The sequence below is a fragment of the Bos mutus genome, chromosome 15, assembly GCF_027580195.1.
Source record: "Bos mutus isolate GX-2022 chromosome 15, NWIPB_WYAK_1.1, whole genome shotgun sequence".
Classification (NCBI taxonomy): domain Eukaryota; kingdom Metazoa; phylum Chordata; class Mammalia; order Artiodactyla; family Bovidae; genus Bos; species Bos mutus.
Genome location: NC_091631.1, coordinates 50361327 through 50385370, shown reverse-complemented (window position 1 = coordinate 50385370; position 24044 = coordinate 50361327). Strand labels below are relative to the sequence as shown.

The 24044-nt window shown below is 52.0% G+C and overlaps 1 protein-coding gene across 1 annotated transcript; it reads left to right on the top strand.

Annotated features, from left to right (window-relative positions):
- The first annotated feature begins 10280 nt into the window (after positions 1-10280).
- CXCR5 (C-X-C motif chemokine receptor 5) lies at positions 10281-21386 on the top strand. Its single transcript, XM_070384111.1, has 2 exons — positions 10281-10400; positions 20186-21386. The coding sequence occupies exons 1-2, from the start codon at positions 10344-10346 to the stop codon at positions 21251-21253; spliced, it is 1125 nt and encodes a 374-aa protein (XP_070240212.1). The 5' UTR covers positions 10281-10343; the 3' UTR covers positions 21254-21386.
- Positions 21387-24044: the final 2658 nt, after the last annotated feature.

The following is a 24044-nucleotide window of genomic DNA, read 5'->3' as shown; positions in this document are numbered from 1 at the left end:
CCCTATCCCCAGTCACCTCCCCAGCCATTGTCTTTCCCCACTGCTCAGCCTGAGGAGCCCTCTCTTTGCTGCTGACCAGGGCTCAGGCTCCCTGGCCAATCTCCAGGACAGAGAATTCTACAGCTGTGCAGCCTTGGCCAATGTCCATTTTCTGGGCACTGCACTGATTCATAAGACTCAGTGACTTGTGGCTTTTTCTTCCCCACCCTAGACCCGATAAGGACAAAAAGCATTGTTTCTTTTCTGGCTCAGCCGTCAAGCACAGGGTGACTGCCCCTTTGCACAAGCTGAGCCTCTCTTCCACCCCTGCCTCCACAGCCTCCCCTCGGCATCTAGCCAGAAGCCCTGGAAGATCACAGGGCTGGATCAACCACTTAGGAAAAGAATTTCTCTGCCTGAAGCTGAACAACCGTAACAGCAACAGCTTACATTCCTTTAGTTTCTAGAAGTAGAATTTTAGATTCCAGAGGCTATTGACTCAATTATCGTGCATGTGTTCATCCATCGTTCATCAAACCTCTGTGGACTACAGACTCCACTGCCTGTGTGCCTGGCACTGTGCTAGGTCATAATCTAGCAGGACCCTTGTGCGGATGCCTCTGCTACAAAGAGGAGTAAGGCAAATGCCCCGCCCCACCCCACCTCGCCTAAAAGAAGCAGTTAGAAAAAAAAGTCACTCTCACTTGGCTAAGTGGTCAATGACTTTATTGAACACTACTGTTTTCCTGTATTGATCATATAGCTACCCTCACAATAAAATTTTGAGGTAGGTATTAGATCACTTCACCTGCAATGTGAGAGACACAGAAGACATGGGTTTGATCCCTGGGTCGGGAAGATCCCCTGGAGAAGGACATGGCAACACACTCCAGTATTCTGACCTGAACAGAGGCTAGAATCCCATGGACAGAGGAACGTTGCAGGCCACAGTCGATGGGGTCACAGAGTGCACGATTGAGTGACTATACACATAAGATCACTTGCACAAGGGGAAGAAGACAGAGACTTTCCTAAGGTCACACAGCTACTGAGCCTGTGTTCTTTCTCCTGACCTTGCTGGCAGTACCAGGATAAACACTGCAGGCTCAGTCCACAGAAAAACTCAGGGAAAGCCAACCCCCTGGGGCCCTACCCAGACTTCCCACCTCTCCTCCACTGGCCCCACTCTCATTCCCTCTCCATTCCTTCATTCACTGAGTCAGTCAATCAGACAATTGTTGAGCACCTATTAGGTGCAAAGCTCTTTGGGGCAGTAGGGAAATGGCTCATAAAGACTTAGTCACCAAAAACTCTCATAGCCTAATAGAAGAGTATACATAAATAATTATGATGCCAGGTGAAAAGTAAGAAATGTAGATAAAGTGCTAGATCAAGTTCAAGGAGGAAAAAATTGCTCTGATTTAGGAGAATCTTTGTGGAGAAGGGGCACTGAGATGGGCCTTGAGGATATTCAGTTTTGGGTCCAGCAGAGATACGGGGGAAGGACTGCTGAGATTAAAGGAAACACATTCAATAAAAGGTGGAGGCAGGAAGGGGTGGAGAAAGGAAGGGAAAAAACTATAGGGGTCTGTGTGGTTGGAAGATGATGTGCCTGAAGGGGAATAATAGCAGGCTCGAGTTTTAGAAATAGACGGTGGAAGGACTTCTCCGGTGGTCCACTGGTTAAGAATCTGTGCTTCTAACGCAGAGGGTGTGGATTTGCTCTCCAGTAGGAAACCAGATCCCACATGGCATGTGGCATGCGCCCCACCTGTAGAAAAAAAGAAATAGACGGTGGACATTCTCTAAATATTTACTACCTGAAAAACGGTACATTTGGGCCAGATTACAGAGACCAAAAATGCCAAATGACAGAATCTGGTGCTTGTTTTCTTGCTAACAGGGAGCCATTACGGGATTTTCCCAGCATCCCCCTCTGATGGGTAAGGCCAGGTGTCTGCCCCATCTTGGCCTCTCCCAACCTCCTCCTCAGCAGCTGGAACCACAGTGTCAGCAACCCTGTCCCCCGTTGCTGTGTCATCGTTTACTCTCTTTTAAGTGCCTGGCCTACACCCAGCAGCCCCCACACAAAAGCCCAGAAGGCTTCCTTCCTGGGGCAGCAGGGCCGAGTCATTTGGAAACCTCTCTCTGATGAGCTCCGTGATCAAGGTGCTGATACGGCAGGTGGGTCTGCCTCACCGTGTCCCCAGTCTCGGAGGTGAACGCGGCGGTGAGTTTCGTTGGCCCATCACCTCCGCCTCGGCCCGGTTCACTTTCACTGCCGGAGACGGAGACAGAGAAGGTGTGATGTGGATGCCTTTGACGATGCCCGCTCAGGGTCCTGCTTCTCGTTTCCTGCCTTCGCCTTTCAAGGCTGCTCTGTCCTGCCCGCCCTATGCTGGGCCATCCCAGGCCAGGCCCCTCATCTACCCCCTTACTGACCACAGTTCCTTGCTCTAGCCTCACTGTAGAGGCTCTGAGGACGTGCAGGCGGGGAAAATGAACTTTTTGCCACTTTTCATCTCTAGAACAAGCAGGCTAACTGCTCCCCTGGGGGCCGGTTCATCTCTTGCTCCCTGGAGGGCAGAGCACTGGGTCTGGAGTCAGAAGAACTGACTGGGCTTCCTTTCCTACTGGACAGACTCAAGCAACTCATGAGACTGGCTGAGCCTGGGTTTTCTCAGGACATAAATATACTGTTGACACTATATATAATTAGATAACTAATGAGAACCTACTATATGGCTCAGGGAACTCTACTCAGTGCTCTGTGGTGACCTAAATGCAAAGGAGATCCGAAAAAGAGGGGATATATGTATATGTATAGCTGATTCACTTGGTCTTCCTTCCCTGGTGGCTCAGGGTAAAAGAATGTGCCTGCAATGCAGGAGACACCGGTTCCATCCTTGAGTCAGGAAGATCCCCTGGAGAGGAAAATGGCAACACACACCAGTATTCTTCCCTGGGAAATCCCCATGGATAGAGGAGCCTGGCAGGCTACAGTCCATGGGGATCACAAGAGTGGGACATGACTTAGTAACTAAATCAACCACCACCACCATAGCCGATTCACTTTGCCATACATTAAATACTAAGACAACACTGTAAAGCAACTATACTCCAATAAAAATTAATTTAAAAATAAAAGTAAAATAAATAATTAAAAAGTAATTGAGGAAAAAAAAAAAGAGTTGAAGAACTCCTGGCTGGTTTTCTCCATAAGTTTGAGATGAGGTCCTTCTGAGACAAAGCATGGGAAAGGACTTCATAAATTGTAAATTAATCTGGGAGTATTCTGATTGCCATTATTAGTTGGCGGAGACTGAGTTCACATTATTGTTCTCTTTCCGGGAATCTTGTTCCTTTCCTTCAGAGCACCTACAGACTCTTATAAGACACCATAACTACTGAGCAAATTGTTGGCTTGTTGACTGCCGACCTCCTTTCCAGAGTGTACGTTACGTGTGCAATGGGCAGAAATCATGTTTAGGGTTGTTTCTTTTTATCTTCCCAGTATCGGATGCAGTGCAAGCCTAAAGAATAATGATTTGAGGACTCATTACCCATTCTCCCGAGAGACCTGGGAGGCTGGCCTGTCTTGCTCGCTGCTTCCCTGTGGCATGTAGTAGACGATTAAGTGTTTTTTGGAAGTTGAAACAAACAAACCTCCTTAAATTCCATCTTCGTTGTGAAGTTCTGTTGCTGAAGAAGCTATCACTTTTCCCAGTTTCTCCATCTGTGATCCCAATGCCTAGAAAGGAGGCTCCCTGTGCCCCCTCAGAACCTACCTTCCCGGCCTCTTGTCCTCACACATCTTCCTTGACTCCAGTCCAGACAAGCTGCCCACCATCCTCTCCCCAAGATATGCTTGTGCCTACCTGCAGACCACTGCTGGGGCTCAAGCATTCCCCATTCCCTTCCCTCAAAGTCCTGCCTAAACCTCCTTCCTTTCCAAGCCCCTTTGACAAGTGTGTGTGTGTGTGCGCGCGTGTGCATGTGTGTGTGTGTGCGTGCGTGCGTGTGTGTTTTGGCTGCCCCAGGTCTTAATTGCAGTGCACAAACTCTTAGTTGCAGTATGTGAGATCTAGTTCCCTGACCAGGGATCAAAGCCAGTCCCGTCTGCTTTGGGAGCACAGAGTCTTAGCCACTGGACCACCAAGGAAGTCAGAGTATGTGTGTTTAATAGCAGTTTGTACCTATGCAGGATTTCTATTTGGAAAAAAAGACATTTTACATATATGATATCATTCAAGATAAAAAGTAGCAAGATTGGCAGTGCAGGCACTTTATAAGCCTACAGATTAGGAAGTTAGGCTCAGAGAAATTTTATTTGTAATTTCTATACCCAGGGATTGTACTTAACTTGTGGATCCATTAAAGCAATTTGGTGGAGTAAGTTCCACTGAAGAAAAAAAGGAACAAGGAGAGAGAGACTAACAGACTGAGAGAGAAGCAGAGACAGAGGCAAGAGACCCAGACGGAGGTGGGGAGGAAGAAAGGAAGGGTAGAAAATATGTCACACTAAGATTAAGAATAAGTAAAGAATAAGCAGTATTGGGAAAACGTGTGTGTGTGTGTACACATGCCAACAAGTCTGTGACATAAGACATATTTCATATGATGGGCCACGGGCAAAGTGCCTGGGTTACACAGTGTGCTGAAGGGTTACCCAGAAGGACTTAAGCTTCGCCAGTTCATGTGGGGGCCGAGATGGTCAAGAGAGAGGCCAGAGATGGGAGCCATGACCTAAATTTCAGCAGTGCCAGCCTGGGGCCCAGGGAAGCCAGCGCTCTGGGGGAAGCCATCTGTGGGTTGTGGTTCCTACTGTGCGAGGTGAGCTGTTCTAGAGAAGCCTCAGCCATGGCAGTGTTTGCGTGGAGAGGCTGAGAGCCGTGCTGGGTGGGTCGGGCTGGGTCAGGGCCAGCCATCTCCAGGTGCCAATGCCGTGTAGCCTAGGGCAGCGGTTCTCAAAGTATGGTTCCCAGGCCAGCAACTTCAACATCACCTGGTCACTTGTTAAGAATTCGAATTCCCAGGTCCCATCCCAGACTTCGGGAATCAGAAAACCTGAGGGCGGGCCCAGCCATCTTTTTAACAAGCCTTCCCGGTGACTCTGAGGCAGAATGTTTAAGAACCACTTTCCTAAGGATGCCCTGTTAGGCATTCTGTATTTTATGTGTCTTGGAATATCTAGGCAGGTCTGGTCTAAAAGCAGCCTTGTTGGAAAATAGAAATGCTGGGCCTCCAGTCCAGGCCTTTTGCTACAAAACCTGGCTTTCCTACCACAGTCTACACAGCACATTCCCACGCAGGACGTGTAAAGGAAGACTGGGTGTATACTCCCTACACTGTGTACCTTCCACTCTGCTGGACTTGGCCTGCACTGGGTTCAGATGCAGGCATGTATGTTGCTTTGAAAATGTTCTCAAGTTACACATGCAGATGAGTGTGCAGACTTGGGTGCATGCTGGACAAGGTGCTCCCAGCGCAGAGCCTGACTCCTACCTCCCTCCACCTTCACATCACCCCTCTGGATGGGGCTCAGCTGTGCTCAGCATGCAAGCACCTGGTCCAGGCACCTGACTCCCTCTCTAACCCTGGCCACAGAGCCCGCCCCAGACCGAAGTTTCCCAGACACGCTCAAGGCCCCTATAACCTTGAGGCAACCTTGATGTACCTCCCCAGCACCTGCAGCTCATTTCCTCCCCGCAGGACTCCTACCTGTTACCTAAAGAGAGAGGAGCTATGCGTGGGTGCTGGCTCCAGCGCTGAGAACCTTTACCACCCCGCTTCCTGTGTTGATTTTTATTGTGCTTTTGGGTCACTGGTGACTGAGTGAGCTGTTAACACTCACAACTACTTCCCACTACTACCTGAAGCTCAGTTTCCACATGTGTGATAACGTGATAAAAATACCTAACACATAAAGACTGTTCAGAGGACCATAGGAAATGATGTGTGCAAAGAGCTTAGAAGTTCATGGCATACAATAAGTATCTGATAAACAGCCCGTACATTTAGACAGAATTTTCCCCTCAGATGGCCAGGGAAGTGCCCGTCATTTAACAAAACTGAATCTCTGAGAGAAGGTCGTGTGGTCGGGTGGAGAGACCCCGGGTTTGGTTTCAGACATTACTCTTCCTGTACTCATGAGGGAGGGGCTGAGGCTCTGTCTCCTCATACCTCCCCCACCGAAAACATGACCACGGGCGATGCCAATACCTGCACAGTGAGTTTTGAGGATTAAATAGAGTTAAATGTGAAAGTAAGGATAAACATTATTAAAACTGTGCGACTTTGTAGATTGGTAAATACTGGACCAAAGTTACTGTCCTATCCTAGACAGATACCTAACACTTCCTTGGGCTGATTCGCTAGGTGGGGACCTGTGGAGCTTTGTTCTGAACAGCTGGGGGAGACCCAGAGAAAGAAGAGAACAAGATCTCAGTCCAGGTCAAACAGAGCCAGCATCCCGGGGTAGTGAAAGAACAGGGGAAAACCCCAACCCATTCCTTGCCCCTCAGACACTCTGCTGCACAACTTAACTTTTCTGTGGAATATAGGAAATGAACTCCAAGCAAGTGATGGAGTCTAATATCTGAAATAAAGCGAAGCAATTAATCCATGAACTGTGAAGCAAAAAGCACTGAGAAAAATCCACCTGAGCTGATATTAAGCCACCAGCTTGCCTAAGGCAGACACAAGTCTACTCTTGTCAGAACCATCAGCGGTTGTTTTGTTGAGAAGCCTGGAAAACAACATTGCCTTGGGTAGATTACCCATGGGTAGGGACTGGGATCCCACATGGAAGAAATATAAGCAAGTTGCATGCTGAAATAAAGTCTGGGCTGCCTTATCTGGAATGTCTCCCTCACACACCAGTGGAACTCCAGCCGTCTCCTCTTTAAAATCAAGGGGTCACAGGCTAGGCACTGCCCTCTCTATTCTAGGGGGCTTAGTCTGACTTTATCTGTTTGAAGATCGTCTTTTCTCCTAGAGGCAGTTACTCTCTGAACCTTCTAAGGTAACGTTAGAACTCATAGTCAGCAGGTATTTACTCATTTAGGGCAAACCCAGCTGACTATCAAAGGTCAGTGACTGGGACAAGTAGGCCCTGGGCACCTGCAGTATCTCCCTGCATCTGGAGAGACAGGAAGGGCCATCTGAATGGCCCAAGATGCACGGTAAGTTCAGGGACTGGAGAGGAGTTCAGGAAACAGGCACAGCTTTCTCTTCTCCATAAAACCCAGGTCAGTCACTGAGAAGTTAGATGCGTTGCTGCCCACAGCATCATGGGGCAACCACAGCCATAGCCTGCCACCACATCTGAGGAGTCATCCTGAACCTCTTACCAAACCCCTCTTCTGAGCCTGTCATGCATCAAAGTAAATGGAAAACCGTGGGAAAAATAAGCGAGGAGAAGGCCACGAGAGCAATTCCTACCTTGTCCAGTGTATACTCCAACCTCCTCCATCTTCTTGCTGCTGCCGCCCCCCCCACCACCACCGCAATACCATCATCATCATCACCACCATCATAACCACACCCATTGCATCTTGAATAATTATTTCCACACACTTCTTCATGCGGTCCTCATTATCTCCCCCGCCCCCTACCTTGTACCCTCCCCTCTAGACACATCAGGTCACTCTATCCAACCCTCCAGAGTGTAGCTCATGTCCTTCTTCATCCCTGAAATCTTCCCTGACTTTTGAGAATGGTAGGTCTCTAATGGCATGAAACAGGGTTCTGTTTGTGGCATTGTTTTGTCAATATTTCCCATCAGGACTTGGATAGGCCCAAGGATAACAGGCTTATCTAAGTTAGCATCATGTCAACAAAGGACTGAATCAGGGTTTCAAGTTTCCCTTTATAAGCTGAGATGATGGAGTGTGCGTGTGCTAAGTCGCTTCAGTCATGTCCAACTCTTTGTGACCCTATGGATTGGGGCCCACCAGGCTCCTCATCCATGGGATTCTCCAGGCAATAATGCTGGAGTGGGTTGCCATGCCCTTCTCCAGGGGATCTTCCTGACCGAGGAATCGAAACTGCATCTCCTGCGACTCCTGCTTTGCAGGTGGATTCTTTAGTGCTGAGCCAACAGGGAAGCCCAAGGTGATGGACTAAAACTACTGAAATGAAATTTGTTAGGCATTTTGTCCAGGGGAATGGGAGCCCCCTAGAAGGGCCACTTTAATTGCAGTTATGTAAGTATGGCACAAGGAAACTTATCTTCCTGTATTTTGTCCTAGTGAGATTGTATCAAGACCATTAACCAGAAATCACACAGAGGTCAAAGAACAGATTGATTACGTCATCCTGTATTAAAACACGATCTCTTGAAAGGACCAAGCTTCTCACCCTTGTTGATGTTTGACTAATACTGGGTGACCATCTGATGAGGACGTAGTGACAGGGAACATGAATTTGCTGGGGGTGGGGGAGGGGAGAATGAGAATGGAATGGTTGCACTTCCAAATTCCCTTCCTATTCCTACATGATTCTGTACATGTGTGTGTGTTAGTCTCTCAGTTGTGTCTGACTCTTTGCAACCCTGTGGACTGTAGCCCACCAGTCTCCTGTGACCATGGGATTCTCCAAGCAAGAATACTGGAGTAGGTTGCCAATTTCTTCTGCAGGGGATCTTCCCTGGCCCAGGGATTGAAATGGGTCTCCCACACTGCAGGCAGATTCTTTACCAACTGAGTCACCAGGGAGATTCTGATCAGTTTCCTTAGAGTAGCACAAGCTAAATGGAATATATCAATGGACTGGAGGGACAGAGATATTGGGATGAGGGGCTGGAGGAATGAGAAGTACACAGGGAACACCAGAGCAACCTCCTCCTAATGGTTTCAGGAACGGAAATGCAGAAGAGGAACTCTGGCCCCTTGTCCTGAAATTCTTCCTCTTTCAAAAGCTGTTACTGAAGGCACTGAATGGAGATTGAGGCAAGAAAGATCTCAACATTAAATAGAGAGGCTGAAAACTCCTCAGGTTGTTGAATTCCAAGAAAGATGTATCTGTTGGGGATGGTGTGGGGGAGAGAAAAGGGGAAGGTGAATATGGAAGAAAAAGAGAAGGAGGACACTAGAACAAGTAGAATCCCAGCAAATGGCAATTCGGCTGGAAGGGGAGGATGAGGTGGGGCCAGAAAGAGCACGTCACGTGTAGGTGCCTCTGTGTGTGTTCTCACTGATTCTGTATCATCGTGGACCTTTCCTGGAAGAAAAAGCACAGAGGTGAGCCTTGGAGGAGAAGTTGATCCATGTCTGCAAAGGAGCTTCTTAAAGGTAGGGATCCACAGAACCCTTCAACTGCCCTTCAACTCAGGGTAGAGTTGAAGGAAAGGAAAAGGGTTCTGACAAGCCTGTAAGAGCAGCTGCCTGGTGCCTTAGAGGAAATACTGAATATGGAGTCAGGAAGCCTGGGTTTCAAGTCGTAGCTCTGCCACTGGTTACCTGTAGGTCCTAAGGAAGTCACTCTGCCTCTCTGAGCATCAGGGTCCTCCCGTGTAAAAGTCTACTCTAGCTGGGAAGTCTATGACATTTATCATTTATGTGCCAACCAAGTTCATTTATAGCTGGAACATCATTATTTTTGAGTCAGAAAATGACTCTTCTGTGGCTGTTTTTGTGCTTGGTGATTTGGGTAATTTCATTTTTGTCTGCCAGTAATATTTTAGTGTTGTTCCCTTTGAAAATTTCTAACCTATCTCTTTTGAACTGAGCTGGAAAGAGAAGGGTTTTTGCCCTTGCCTGGACAAAAGGATGCTGGCAAATAGGGTGTCCCAGTCTGCCTTGGACTGAGGGGTTTCCCAGGACCAGGGACTTTCGGTCCCAGGCACGCTGGAGGCTGGGTTGCCATAGTGGTGGGGAAGACTGGGGCTGGGAGGTAGCTTGGAGGAGGGGGCCTGCAAGAGCTCGCCTCCTGTTCCCTTTCTACGTGGAGTTTCCCACGAAGCACCCCCGACCAACCGGTGTGGTGGTTTTCATTACAAGGCGTAACTAACTCCCTGTTGGGAGGCTGGTGGAGATACAGGGATGAGAAGCGAGGGGCAGCCTTCAGACCAGTCATAAGCCCCACCTGAGATAACTATTGCCAGGAAAGAAGCTGAAATGCTTGACTAGCACTGATGCTGTGGGGATTTTCCCTTTTTCTTCAAAAAAACAGAAAAGACCAAGTGGAAAAAAAAAAAAGTGATGAGTTGTGAGACAGGCCTTGGGCCCTACGCAGCCCCAGCAGACAGCGCGCAGTTCATTTGTTTAAATTTGCAGCTGACGGCTGCCACCTCGCTATAGGCACCGAGCGGAGAACCTCTCAAAATCAGACAGTGGCCAGTCGGCTGACATACTGCTACAACCATGAACTACCCCCTCACTCTGGACATGGACCTCATGAACTACAACCTGGAGGACCTGGTGAGTACAGACAGGTTGCCCAGGAATTCGAAATGCCCTGGGCCCGGGGCCCAAGGGAAGACGGGATAGTCCCCTCCCACAGTGGATCGGCAGACTCTAGACAGGTTCCCTGGTTCCTGCCTTTTAAGGTTTGATTTCTCATTCCATGGATGCAGCAGATAAATAGAGCTGATGCCTTACATAGACATCCTTTATTTGGAGGGGACTGGAAGGATGGGTTTAGGTCCTGCATCCTCCCTGGTGTGTTCTGGGACCTAGAACAAGTCACTTTGCCTCTCAACTCTTCAATAGGATCTCCTCTCCTCATCTCTTAGGGCTGAAATAAGGGGTACGTGGGAAAGTACGCTGGAGCCTTTCTTCATGTCCAGGGGCTGGCACTATTAGCCGACCGATCAGTGTGTATTTAGTCAGCTCTTGCTATATGACTGTCATTGCGGCACGACACTCTCTCTTGGGTAGAGAAGTTGAGAGCCTGGTGTTGACCCTGAAATAGCTTATGGGCTAGCCAAGAAGTAAAAATGACTCACTGGAAGCTTGTAGACAAGGATTATGTGCTTAAACCGAGGAGATGGTTGGCAAGGGAGAGGACCCCAGTGGGCTGGGGCAGGTGGTGCTGAGCTAATATCAAGTGCATGGAAGAATCTTGTGTTAATCCTAGAAATGTCTTAGAATATGTTGTGGTCTCCCTTTGAAGACTGGGCTCTCTAGAGACAAGGTATTCTTGGGTGGGCTGAAAAATACAGTCCCCAGCATCACTCTCTGCCGCCCAACCATGCCTGTCCTGTGAAGCAGAGGGGCCCAGTTGCCTTGGTCATCACTGGGTCCCCGAAAGATGTATGTAGGGGACCACTCAACCAGAGACAGGAGGTGCCTGTGTGAGGGCAGTAGAGGATGGTTTGTAAGGATCTTTTGGACACTTCCTTGCGGCCTTTTCTTCCTTTCCCCCATGGCCGAGGACACTTCTAGGGGAAGAATTTCTCACTCAGTCTGGATTGGATCATGAAAGGTCCAAACCCTTTCTCCTCTACCCTCCAGCTCTCCTGGCCCTAAACTCACCCTGAGATGATCCCTGACTCCCTCTCACTCCCCTGACTGGAGTCTATACTGTAACTCCATCAACCGTGTTCCCACACTTGCTTGGAAAGTTCTGCCTCTCACTTGCCTAGACCCCAAGACTTGGAAGTATACGTAGAACATGGGGAGGTGGGGGAAGGGCTAATTACCCAAAGTCTGGCTTCTCGGATCCTAACCCCCAGATAAAAGCAGAGTCAGAACCATCAGTCTGATCAGACCTGCTGCTTAATTTGGGGGACCCGATGCAACCCAAACATGTAGGTCTCCTATTAAGAGACCTGATGCAACCTAAATGTGTAGGGATCCTATTAAGAATTTCAAGACAGTGACAAGAGAGCACCAAGCCAAGCATGGGGCGCTTCTAAGTGCTGGGTGCTGCGTGACTGTCCTGGTAGCACGCCCATAAAGCTGGCCCTGAGTCCAATCAGGCTAAAACCCCACAGCCCTGACAAGGCAACGTGCTCTCGCCCTGGCCCCCAGCTCTGGCCCCTGCCTTCCCTGATTAGGTTACAGGGCATCTTCCTTTGCCTGCAGCTTCAAGCTGACCACGAGCCCTGACCCAGTTGGATATCACAGTAACCAACTCAAGACCTGGCTGGTTCTGGCTTCTGAGAAACCTCAAGAGTTCCCCTAACAGCACGCTTCACTCCACTGCGTGACCTACTAGAGACAGGTGGTGGCAGGGGGCAGGGGGACAGTGGGGCACGTCCCACATACCAAAGAAAACCAACAGGCCGGGGAGAGAAACCGGTGACTCACTTCATGTCATACCTCAATTGGGTGGTCTCAGGCCTGGGAACCCAGTGGGCCTGAACCACCCCATCCCCATCAGAGTCAGGCCAGGAGCCAGGAATCCCAGGACCGCCCAGGCCCTGGACTCGTCTTTAGCCAGCTCCTAGTGCTTCATCCCACCTATGCTCACCTCCTATATATTCACCTCCTATATATTAGGGCTGTTGTCTCCTCAGAAGCACAGACCCTCTCTCCACCCCCACCCCTCACAGCAGGACCTTGAGCAGTTTCGACAGCCTCCCCCACAGCGTCTCCCCGCATAAGAGCCCTGGGACGGCAGGGCGGCAGAAGAGGCTTGCGTGCACATGCTTCTCACCAAGTGTGTGCTGATTCATGCTATTCTGCTGGGGGTCTCAGCTCCCCATCTCTCTCTGGAGTTAGTCTGGCTTCTATTCTGTTTCCTGTTCCCTTCCTTCTCCTTGTCCAAATCAAGTATCAGTTCAGCTTCCCAGAACACTGAATTCTAGACTTCAATGCTGGGTTAAGATTGGTGCGGGGAGAGGGGGCTCTTGGCCATAAACCAAGTGTTGGCCATCCCGTCTTCCCTCCCTCTTCTTGCATCTATTTTAAACATCTATCAACTGTTTTAAATGTCCATTTTCTTGAGATGGATTGCTAATTGCCACGAATGGAGGATCCAAACGGAAGACATCTAGACGGCTAGGTGCCAGAAAGAAGTAGCCAGGTCCCTGGGGTGGGCATGCCAGGGACCCATCCTGCTGGGAAGGCAGATCTAGGCAGACCAGGAAAAACCTCTGTCTACAGGAAGCTGGACCTGAAAGCATGGAGCCTCCTCTAGAACTAGGACCTGAGGCACCTCCAGGGGCCAGTCATAAGCTGCATCTCCAGCCCCACCCAGCACACCAGCCATAGAGTAGGGGGAACCTGGCCCAGCCCCAGGGCCTGGATTCCCCGACCCCTCCCCAGGGATGACCCCCACAAACTATGACTTCAGCGTGATCAGAGCATCACAGGATGCAAAGGCCGTTCACACGCGCTGTCCCATTTCATCAAGGAGGTGTCAAGAAGAGGAACCAAAACCGGCTCAGGCTGTTTCTGGGGTTTACCTTGGGGGAGGGGAGGCTCACCCCCCTCCCAAACCAATCAGAAATTCCCAGAGGAACCCCAGTAGAAGGGGCCCCACCTGGGGGTGATTGGTAGGGTCCGATAAGGGCCAGCCTGGGGAGAGGTCAGTGTGCTAGAAACCTGGACTCGGGCACATAGACCATAGTCTCCATCAGGAATTCTCACCTTCAGTGACGAAGCAGACTGTGGCTGATCCACTCCTCTGGCAGACTGGCTGAAAAAATGGCCCTGAACTCGCGCTGACAATCAGGACATAAGGATGAGTCTTCTTTCAGGAAGGATGGGACAACATGTTTCCAATCAGTACTAACTCGGGATGTGGTATCATATACACCCAAGTGACATGTCCACCTGTCCCTTGCACAGTGTGGCTCTGTCCCCAAAGTGTACATTGATTTGGGGCACCAAGGGGGACCCACTGAAGCCTAGAGACTCAGTGCAGAGGTAGGGGTAGCTTAAAGTCTCCACCCAGAACCACACCCAGAGTAGTGTCTTGTTCCTCATGGCCAAAACCCTTGGGTGGAGATGGAAGAGCAGCCTGGCAGGTCACTCTTGAAGGCTAGGGGTGGGGAAAGGTGGGGAGATGTGACAAATGGCAAGCCAGAGTCTCAGATGGTCTTTAGGGAGTGTGGGCCCTCTAAAGGAAGAGGGGGTACAGACCTCCACCCTTGCCCCTCAGCCCAGCCTCCATCCTCAAGACACCTCTGGCATCCCTCAAGCCACTGAAAGCCAGAATAAGAGACACCCTGGCTGGCCCTGATCACAGCTCCCGACTCTGGATTGGGAATGTCCAGCCAGGGACATAAAAGGAGATGGAGCCTGTGTGTGCTCCCCGCGCCTCTTGCAGTCTGTATGACTCAGGCCCCTGGAGCCCTGGACTTGGGCCTGGACGAGCCAAGCCCTCAGCAGCCCTGCCCCCTTCCTGGGGGCTGAGAAGCAAAGTTAGGCTGAGCCATTCCCTCCCTGCAGGCCAGACAACCTGGAGAAGCAATGGCTCCCAAGCAAATGAAGATAAGGCTGAGAACCAGCTCAGGGCAGGGCATGACAGCCCGAGATGTGGAGCATCTGGGAGCTGTGAGCAAGGCGCATCTGAGAGCAGCGCCCAGCCTCCTTTCCAGGGCAGGAATGCCTTCCACACACTTGGCCTCAAATATTCCTCTTCCTCCCAAGTGCCCCAACTCATTGTTGGAAAGCTAGAACCTGTTAGAAGGCTCTTTCTGCTTTGACTGAAACACCCCTGACCCCAACCTCGGCCCATTCCTCCTGGTCTACCCTCTAGAATCTCACACAATAAGTCCATCCTACCCTCTCACCAAGGGCATTCTTTACAGTCCTTGAAGGACCCAGCTGTCTTTGACTCAAGTCTTCTCTTCCCTGGATGCCAACAGCCAGCGACCTGGAAGCTTCCTACCAGGGCGGGGATTTCCGGACCCCTTAACCAGTGGCCACCCTGGTCTAGCCCAAAGGAACTGGGTTGGTGGCAGCTGCCCACCTACAGGTTTCTGTTCACCTAGATAAGGTAACGGAGCCCTCCTGGCAGCCACGTCACTCTGTTGACTCATCTGAAGCTTGCTGTCAACAAACTCTCGAGTCTTTTTTCTCATAAACAGTTAAGTCGGGTCTTCCCTCATCTGTCCCTGAAGAGTTAAAGTTTGAAACCCCATCTTGGTCTCTACATTTTTCCTGATCAATTCCATCTGGTCAGTTTGGGCCTGTAGTTCTGGGTTGTAGAGAACTCTGCATCATCTGAAAATGTCCCCCAGCTGTGTCACCCAGGACAGGGCTGAGTGAAAACAAGGAAAGGATCCAGGGCAGACCCCTGGGGAGGGTCTGAGACAACCCCCCGCTGCCCACCTGCTGACACAGAGACCCATCAGCAAATGTTTGTGAGCTTCACACAGGCCAGGAAAGGGCAGCAAGGTAGCCTCATTATTTAAAGAAGTCAGATGGGGCCTGGGGGCCTTAATTATCCAGGGAGAGGCCTGGGTCCTACAGGAGATCCAGAAGGAAAGAAAGGGGGAGCAGCGGAGGAAGAGTAACAGTTGCAATCCCAAGCATTTAAAAAATGTTTTGTATTGATTCACTTTTTATTGTGCTGGGTCTTCATTGCTGCATGGGCTTTCTCTAGTTGCAGTAAGTGGGGGCTACTCTATAGTTGAGGTGCAAGGACTTCTCATTGCGGTGGCTTCTCTCATTGCAGAGCGTGGGCTCTAGTGCCCTTGAGCTCCAGTAGTTGCGGCTCGTGGGCTCAGTAGTTGTGGCCCACGGGTTTCCTTGCCCTGCAGCCTGTGGGATCTTCCGGGACCAGAGATTGAACCCATGTCCCCTGCACTAACAGGTGGATGCTTAACCACTGGACCACCAGGCAAGTCTGGAACCCCAAGCACTGCAATCCCATCCTCCCTTCTCCTGGCACCACAGTACCAGGACACAGAATGTTCTAGCCCCCACTCCTGCCCCTCCCCAGTGGTCATAGCAATTTTCTACCTAGATTCCTGGCTCTTTGCTTGGCTTCATCACCGTCACTGTGTTTTCTTGCTTCCTCTGAGGCCTGGTCCCCAGCCTTTGTTGGGCTACTATCCACTGGGTACCTGCTCATGCTACATGCGGTCATGGCCCCACCTGGCTCATGTCTGAGGCTATTCAGGGTACACACTGCTGTCAGAGTGTGTGTGCCTGAGGGCTGTGGGTTCCTGAAACTTGTCATAGCAAAGAATGAGGCCATATCACCCACAATGAACTCCCTCTGGGTGTGAGTCTTGAAGGGCCCTTCTGTCCCCGTTCCCATGATATTCAGGATTCCCGATTTCTGATTTCCCGCTGGGCCAGAGTCAGCCTTGTGCGATTACCTCTCTCCATGATTTGGGGAAGGGTGAGGGTGCCGGATCCCCTGGCTGTGGGAAATGGTTTAACACGTGCCACTCCCGGACCCCAAAAACCTGTCTGTTTGACACCTCCTGCTGAGCGGTATCGCAGCCTCTCAGCACTCCTCAAACCAGCTTCCTCCATCTTCTCTTCTCTGCCTGAGCGTTCTGCTGAACAACCACCTCTCGGCAAGAAGGAAGAGACAGCCCCCCACCCCCCTGACTCCCCTACCCCAATGTGTGCGTGATAAGTCGCTTCAGTCGGACCCTGCATGACCCCATGGGCTGAAGCCCACCAGGCTCCTTTGTCCATGGGAATCTCCAGGCAAGAATACTGGAGTGGGTTGCCATGCCCTCCTCCAGGGGATCAAATCCAGGTCGCTTACATCTCCTGCATTGGCAGGCGGATTCCTTACCACTAGTGCCACCTGGGAAGCACCTCCCCCCAATCCCCCCACCCCAGCCATCCTTCTCTAAACCTGGTTCAGGGGATGGGGGCTCTGGAGTCCAAGGGACACGTCTCTCTGTGTTGACTTTAACCCGTCAACCTAGATGCTTTAGCCAGCAGGTCTTGAGTGGTCCTGGGCCAGGTAGGCTGGCTGCACTGAAGCCCTCCGCTGGGCGGTGGGACTGCCAGGCTCCCACCACGAGGTAGATGGAGTCCAGCCTAGTCCCACTGACTGCCAAACCCTGCACCTCTGCTTCTGTCTCCATTGCTTTGTTCTGCATGAAGACAGCTCATCTCACTGCTTTCTCCTTAACTCCTGCTGAATTTCAGGATAAATCAAAGGGTTGTAGTCAATGACGATGCTGGAAATAGCTCCCAGTATGGATAGAGAACTCGATAGGCTTGAGGCTGTCAAGAACTTTGGAAGGAGGCAAGACCTGAAGAAGGGTAAGGAGGAGTGTCTGAGTCTCTGCTGGGGCACAGAGAGGAACTGCCTTGAAGTCCTGGAATATGAGGGTCTCTGGTCTTCTTTAGAAACTGCTCTCTGAAGCCCATCCAGCATGTGCAGAATACATGGCCTTGTAAGGGGGACACAGAAGGCCTGCCTCCAGGAGTTTGCCCTGTACTGAGGCCATGGACATCCCAGCCTGAGTGATGTAATAAAGGCACTTGTGACAAAAGGAGAGAGAATGGACTGGGATGGCCCAAAAGTTTGTTCAGCTTTTCCCATAAAATAGTACAGAAAAACCTGAACAAACTTTTAAGCCAACCCAATAATTCCAAACAGAAGAGTTAGGAAGGACATAGGAAGGTGGGATTGAGTGGGGCATTGAGAAAAGCATAGGAACAGGTAAGCTTTTGCAAGAAAAGACTCCTCAGCAAAAGGAAGAATTTTAGACACAGGACTATATTGGAGTGATGGGGGCAGGCAGTCAGGAGGACGATGAACCTGGAGAGGAATAAAGCTGTGAAGAGGAAGAGATAAGGTTTGAAAGGTCAGGGAAATATACATTTTGCAGCAATGCAGAGGTCCTGTAGGGGCGTTTGGACCTCACCCCACTTCCCACGTGCCCCTAGCAGTACCCGCCTGCCAATGCAGAAGACACGAGACGCAGTTTTGATCCCTGGGTCGAGAAGATCCCTTGGAGGAGGGCATGGCAATCCACTCCAGTATTCTTGCCTGGAGAATCCCAGGGACAGAGAAGCCTGGCGGGCTACCGTCCAGAGGGTCACAAAGAGTCAGACATGACTAAAGTGACTTGGCACACTGGCACTACGAGCTTATGGCTTTTGAATGAAAGCAAAAGCATATTCTTAAACAAAATCTAGTATGTCAAACGCTACATGAGACAAGGGTGTCCTGGTTTCAAGGAGACTCTCTCCTTGCCCTCCACCCCATCCCTGGTAAAGCCTGCAAAGAAAGTTATGGACTCATCCCCTATGGGATGCCCTCCAATTAGTTCTGAAATTGAGTGATGTAAGGTGAACATCTCTCCCTAAGAGAACATACAGATAAACCTCATCTGGTTTTGAGCGCTGCATTGTAGTCTGCTGTGTGAATGCATGGATGTTGGCGTCTTCCAAACTTCTATTGAGGAACTTGATTCCAAACATGACTTTTTCTTATAATTTGCTTTGCTATTAAATAAGACTAACACATTTTAAATCAACTATTCTCCAATAAATTTTTTAAGTATTAAACTGATAAGATAAGAAAATCACTGCTTAGAGATAACAGGGAACAGTAAAAGATTTTAAGCAGGACACTGATGTAATGAGGTTCGTGGGTTGGAAAATTCATCCTGCCCTCTGTGTAGGAGCTGGACAAGAGTGGAGAAGTTAGTGGGAATGGGACTGTGGGGAGACAGTAGACCTTCACAGCATGAGCGTGAAGAAGGGCTAGAGCTTTGATCCGGGCGAGCCTATGGCTCTGCCACTAAACTTATGTATCCCCCCAACCCCTTCTTCCAGAACCACCTGCCCCAGGAACCAGAAGGAAAGACCCAGGCTGGGGAATAGGCCTTCCCACCATTGAGAGCGAGTGGATGACCCCCAGCGGGGTCCTGGCTAGCAGTGCAGCCACCCCCGCTTGTGGGGGGACCCTCACTCTCCAGGAAGGAGGGCACCCAGAGCCTGGGTGCCGAGTCCCTGCTCCCATCCTCTCTCTCCCAGGGGTTCATCATTTCTAGAAATGTCTTTTTGAGCCCACATAAGTTGGTTATAAGTGGTTTTGAAATGCCGTGGAGGGGGGTCTGGTTAGGGGAGGGGTAGGAAGAACAGAGCTGGGAAGTGAGGAGGAGCAGGTGCAGGGGGACAGCTGTGAGTGAAAGGTATGAAAACAGGCACCCTGCCTTCCTTTGCGGTTTGCTCAGTAAACAACCTGAGTGCTGGCAGGGCGGGGGAGGGGGGGGTGCAGGGAGGGGGGAGGAGTGAGCTTCCGGAAACAGAGTGGGCACACTTCACTTGGAGCCCTCCCCAGTCCCCCACCACCATCACCCCTGCCGCAGGTATTCACCCCCACTCCCCACCACCCCTGTGCCTCCCTTACTTCCTCCTATCACTCTCCTCTGCCTCTGGGCCCTCTGCTTCCGAAGTGGGAAGGGCGCAGAGTAGCAGGCAGGGCAGCCCAGGCATTGCCGTGTATTGGTGGAAGTTACATCAACATGGGTTCAAGCAGACCCGCTCTCTAGCAAGACATCGGTGAAACAGATATTACATACCTGAGCTTGTTGTGCATGTTAAACAAAACAAGGGGCTCCCACAACAATTTCAGTTATAAGGAAGGCACTCAGGAAAAAGGGGACAAAATGAGAGGAAGCCAACAGCCCATATCAGCATTCAGCCCTTCAGCAGGATCCTGGGCTTTAGTAGGGCTTCCCAGGTGGCTCAGTGTAAAGAACCCACCTGCCAATGTAGGAGCCACAGGAGATGCAGGTTCCATCCCTGAGTCAGGAAGATCCCCTGGAGAAGGAAATGGCAACCCACTCCAGCATTCTTGCCTGGGAAATCCCATGGACAGAGGAGCCTGGTGGGCTACAGTCCACAGGGTCACAAAGAGTCGGACACGACTAAGCGATTGAGCACACACGCACGCAGGCTTTAGTGCCCTCTGTCCTGTCCAGAACTGGAACTCCTTATCCCAACCAGATTCATTCCCCAAATGGAAGTCCTGATCCCAGTCCTCCGAGCCTTCAGCCTTCCACACCTGAGGACTCAGAAATGAGAAATGACTTACAGGTGCACAGCCCTCCAGAGTTCATATTCCCACGCCACGTTCCCTCTTTAGTCTTTGTTTTACAGACGAAAATAAAGTTGGAAAAGGCAAAGTGATTTGTTGGAGGAACATGAAGGGAAACTGGGATTTAATCTGTGGGCGGCCTGGAGGCACAGGGACAAGAACAGTTAGCTTGCAGGGTTGGCGGGAGAGGGGAACAGGATAACTCTATCAGGGAGTCAGGATCCCTCTCCGAGAGGAAAGACTGGTTCTCAGTTTCTGCTCTCCTGTCTCCTTGTCCTTGAAGTACAAGGAATTAGGGAGCTACAATGACAGTACGGAGACCCCCATAAAGGAAAACCATCTCTGCCTCACCGTCGAGGGGCCTCTGCTGACCTCCTTCAAGGCCGTGTTCATGCCCGTGGCCTATGGCCTCATCTTCCTCCTCGGTGTGATGGGCAACATTCTGGTCCTGGTGATCCTGGAGCGTCACCGGCAGACGCGCAGCTCCACTGAGACCTTCCTGTTTCACCTGGCGGTGGCAGACCTTCTCCTGGTCTTCATCCTGCCCTTCGCCGTGGCCGAGAGCTCCGTGGGCTGGGTCCTGGGCACCTTCCTCTGCAAAACCGTGATTTCTCTGCACAAGATCAACTTCTACTGCAGCAGCCTGCTCCTGGCCTGCATCGCCGTGGACCGCTACCTGGCCATCGTCCACGCCGTCCATGCCTACCGCCACCGCCGCCTCCTCTCCATCCATATCACCTGTGCGACCATCTGGCTGGCCGGCTTCTTCTTTGCCTTGCCGGAGATCCTCTTCGCCAAGGTCAGTGAACCCCATTACAATGACTCCCTGCCGCACTGCACCTTCTCCCAGGAGAACCAAGCCGAAACCAACGCCTGGTTCACCTCTCGCTTTCTCTACCACATTGGAGGATTCCTGCTGCCGATGCTGGTGATGGCTTGGTGCTACGTTGGGGTGGTGCACAGGCTGTGCCAGGCCCAGCGGCGCCCTCAGCGGCAGAAGGCGGTCAGGGTGGCCATCCTGGTGACAAGCGTCTTCTTTCTCTGCTGGTCACCCTACCAAGTCGTGATCTTCCTGGACACCCTAGCGAGGCTGAAGATGCTGGGCAGCAGCTGTGAGCTGGACGGCTATCTCTCCATGGCCATCACCATGAGCGAGTTTCTGGGCCTGGCCCACTGCTGCCTCAACCCCATGCTCTATACCTTTGCTGGCGTGAAATTCCGCAGTGACCTGTCACGGCTCCTGACCAAGCTGGGCTGCCCGGGCCCTGCCTCCCTTTGCCAGTTCTTCCCCAGCTGGCGCAAGAGCAGCCTCTCAGAGTCAGAGAATGCCACCTCCCTCACCACCTTCTAGGTCCCAGCCCCCTCCCCTTTGTTTCAGCTTTCCTCGGGGCAGGCAGTGACGCTGGCATCGCAGGAGCTGAGATCCTAAGAGCTTGCCTTGGCCAGTATCCTCATACAGGGCAGCTGGCGGAACCAACCCCTCCTTCCAGTACATCCTTGCCGGCTCTTCTCCCAGGCTCACATCTAGGCTGGGGTCCGGGGAGGGGAAAGGATCCCAAAGGCAGAGCCAAGGATACCTGTGCCCTCGGGCTGAGGACCACACTTGCCTTCTCTCATCTAAACCACCCAGAGCTCGAGGAACAACTTTTACCTCTGCCCCTGCCAATAGGGAAAGTCATTCCCCTTCCAGAACATGGTCTGTCATCTTATGGACCACATACCTCCACAACCGCCCGCATCTCCTCCCACCTCACCTGCCAAAAGAAACTAGAAGCTGAGCACCAGGGGTCGGATGGAGGTTAAAGCCAAAGAAAGGTCAGCTGGCAACAGAGCATGTGTGGCCTTGACATGTCTCAGTGACTAACAAGCCCAGACATTCTTTCAGGTCACCAGCCCTGCGGTGTTCTGACCAGGCGGAACGCTCAGGCCGACCCGGTCCATGTGGCTGCCTGGCTCTGCTGAAAATGGCGCTGGGCCAGCCCCACATCACTGGGCCCTGGGAGGTTTACCGACTCAGGGCAGACTCCAGGCACCCTCGGAGACAAGCCAGCGTCCTAGAGAAGATGTGAGGACAGCTGAGAGGAACCCAACCAAGGAAAGGAAAGATTCTTCTTCCCCAACTCCAAGGAGGCACACATCTTCACCAAAGCCAGCTGTCTTCTCTGCCCAGGGCAGAGAGCTCCCAGTATGATCCAGGGCCCTGGTGGGTGTGGGAGCTGATGGGGAAGGAGATGGATACGTTCCCCCCACCCCTCTCCCCACAAACTACACTGCCAGGGAAACCCCTGGAGCTGCAGCAGAGGGGGCACTTAGCCAAGAGTTGGTGGAGCAAGACCTCCTGAGGAGACAGATTTAGAGTCCCTGGGGGTCATCTCATCCAGCCCCCTGCCTGCAGGCCGGGCCATCTTTCTGTGCCTCAGTGAGAGCGGAGGAGCACCCCCTTGGGCTGGGCAGTGTGACAAGCAGGCCTGGGCAAGGAAGTCCTCAGGCTCCAGGAAGCTGAGCCCTGTCCCGAGAGGGTACTACTCATATGGAACCGGAGGAAGCTGCTCCGTGCCAGTCCTGCTCCTGCCCCCTTGCCTGCCACCCTGGCCTCTGGTCTGACCAGAATGGGACATCAGGGACTCCCGCACTTGCCGAGGGCACACGTTGGTTGCTCAGGCCCACTCAAGCCCGTCAGCGGAGGTCCTTAAGAAGCCTCTCTGCAGGGAATATTAGATCTATGACCCAGGGGACTCTTGTCTTCACCATGGAACACTGGAGAACCCTGGGGTCCCCTGTTCCTCCCAGCCTCCAGTAGGAAGCTGGGCAATGGAGGAGCCAGACATCAAAGAAGAAAGCAAGAAACTAGATGTTTAATTTTGTCTTTTTAATAAAAAGGCACCTATAAAACAGGTCAATACAGTACAGGCAGCACAGAGAGCCCCGGAACAAGCCTAAAAATTGTCTCAAAATAAAAACGAAGATGTCTTCACATATTGTATTTATATATTTATATTTATATATATATATTTATATAATGGTACAAAATGGCTGGGGGTGTGGCCACGGATGGAGGGAAGCTGGCCTGTGGAGTTCACCTTGGAAAGCTAGTCTGGTGGCAGAGGTGGGACGAGAGGGGCAGGGGGAGGGCGTCAGGCCCTTTTCAGTTTGACCCGTCTCTCCTCTGGGCAGGAAACACTTAAGAGTCAGCTTGGGGAGTCTTGGGTCAGGGGTGGGAGGCTCAAGGGCACGGGGCCCAGGTTGGACACAGGGAGGGAACACGTCTGGCGGGGCGGGGGGCATGGCCCCTGAACCCAGAGCCCCGGGCCCTGGTCCCCGGGGAGGGGCTGGGGAGGCAGGAGCCCACAGCCAGCCCTGGAGGAAGCGCTTGACCTGGCCGACGGGGGACTGAGGACAGCACCAGACTGGGAGAAGCGAGGACAAATTCCCTTTGTATCACAGCTGCCGACGGGAGACCAGGCCCCCTCGGGTCAGGAAGGCCAGGGACAGGCAGAAGACCCCTCGCCGAGAAATGGCCCTGGGTCCTGGGGGCGGGCACGGAAGGCCTCAGCCAGGGAACTGCCCCGCCACCTCACAAGGCAAGAAAGGAAGTGAGAAAAGGAGAAGTGTTTTACTCCTGGGGCCAAGGTGGGGGCAAAACACCCAACTGTGTATGGCTTCAGCTCTGACCAGAGGAGGAGGGAGCTCTTCTGGGAAAGGGCCCGGGGCTGACTGGAAGGCAGTGGCTGTGCCTGGGCGGGCAGGGAGCCCCGAGCTCTGGGCAGAGGGACCGTGCCAGTGAACCGCGGAGGAGGCAGAGACGCAGAGGCCCTGCTCTGAGCCAAACACTTTCTCTACTCTGTCCTCAGCAGGTGGAGGGAGGGAGACTGACTGGGCCTAACCCTTTTCCTTCCTCCTCTGGTGATAGGAAGTAGGTGGCAGCCTGGGGAAAGAGTTGGGGCCCTGGGGGCTACCTGGCCCGGAGCCACTGCAGCAGGCAGGGGACCCTCATGGCCCCCTCCACGCCGGGGGGCCTCCCACTCAGCCTCCGCCTCATCCTTCTTTCCTTCAGCCCAGACTGGGGACCAAGGACTTCAAGTTCTGGCTTAAGATGTAGCAGCAGGGGACACCAGACAGCCACAGCTGGGAAGCCAGGGCCC

Bases quoted from the DNA above. Each gene is read 5' to 3' on its own strand.
- CXCR5 (XM_070384111.1), top strand. From the start codon at position 10,344: ATGAACTACCCCCTCACTCTGGACATGGACCTCATGAACTACAACCTG. The intron at 10,401-20,185 runs GTGAGTACAGAC...TTGTCCTTGAAG, and splicing joins ACTACAACCTGGAGGACCTG to TACAAGGAATTAGGGAGCTA.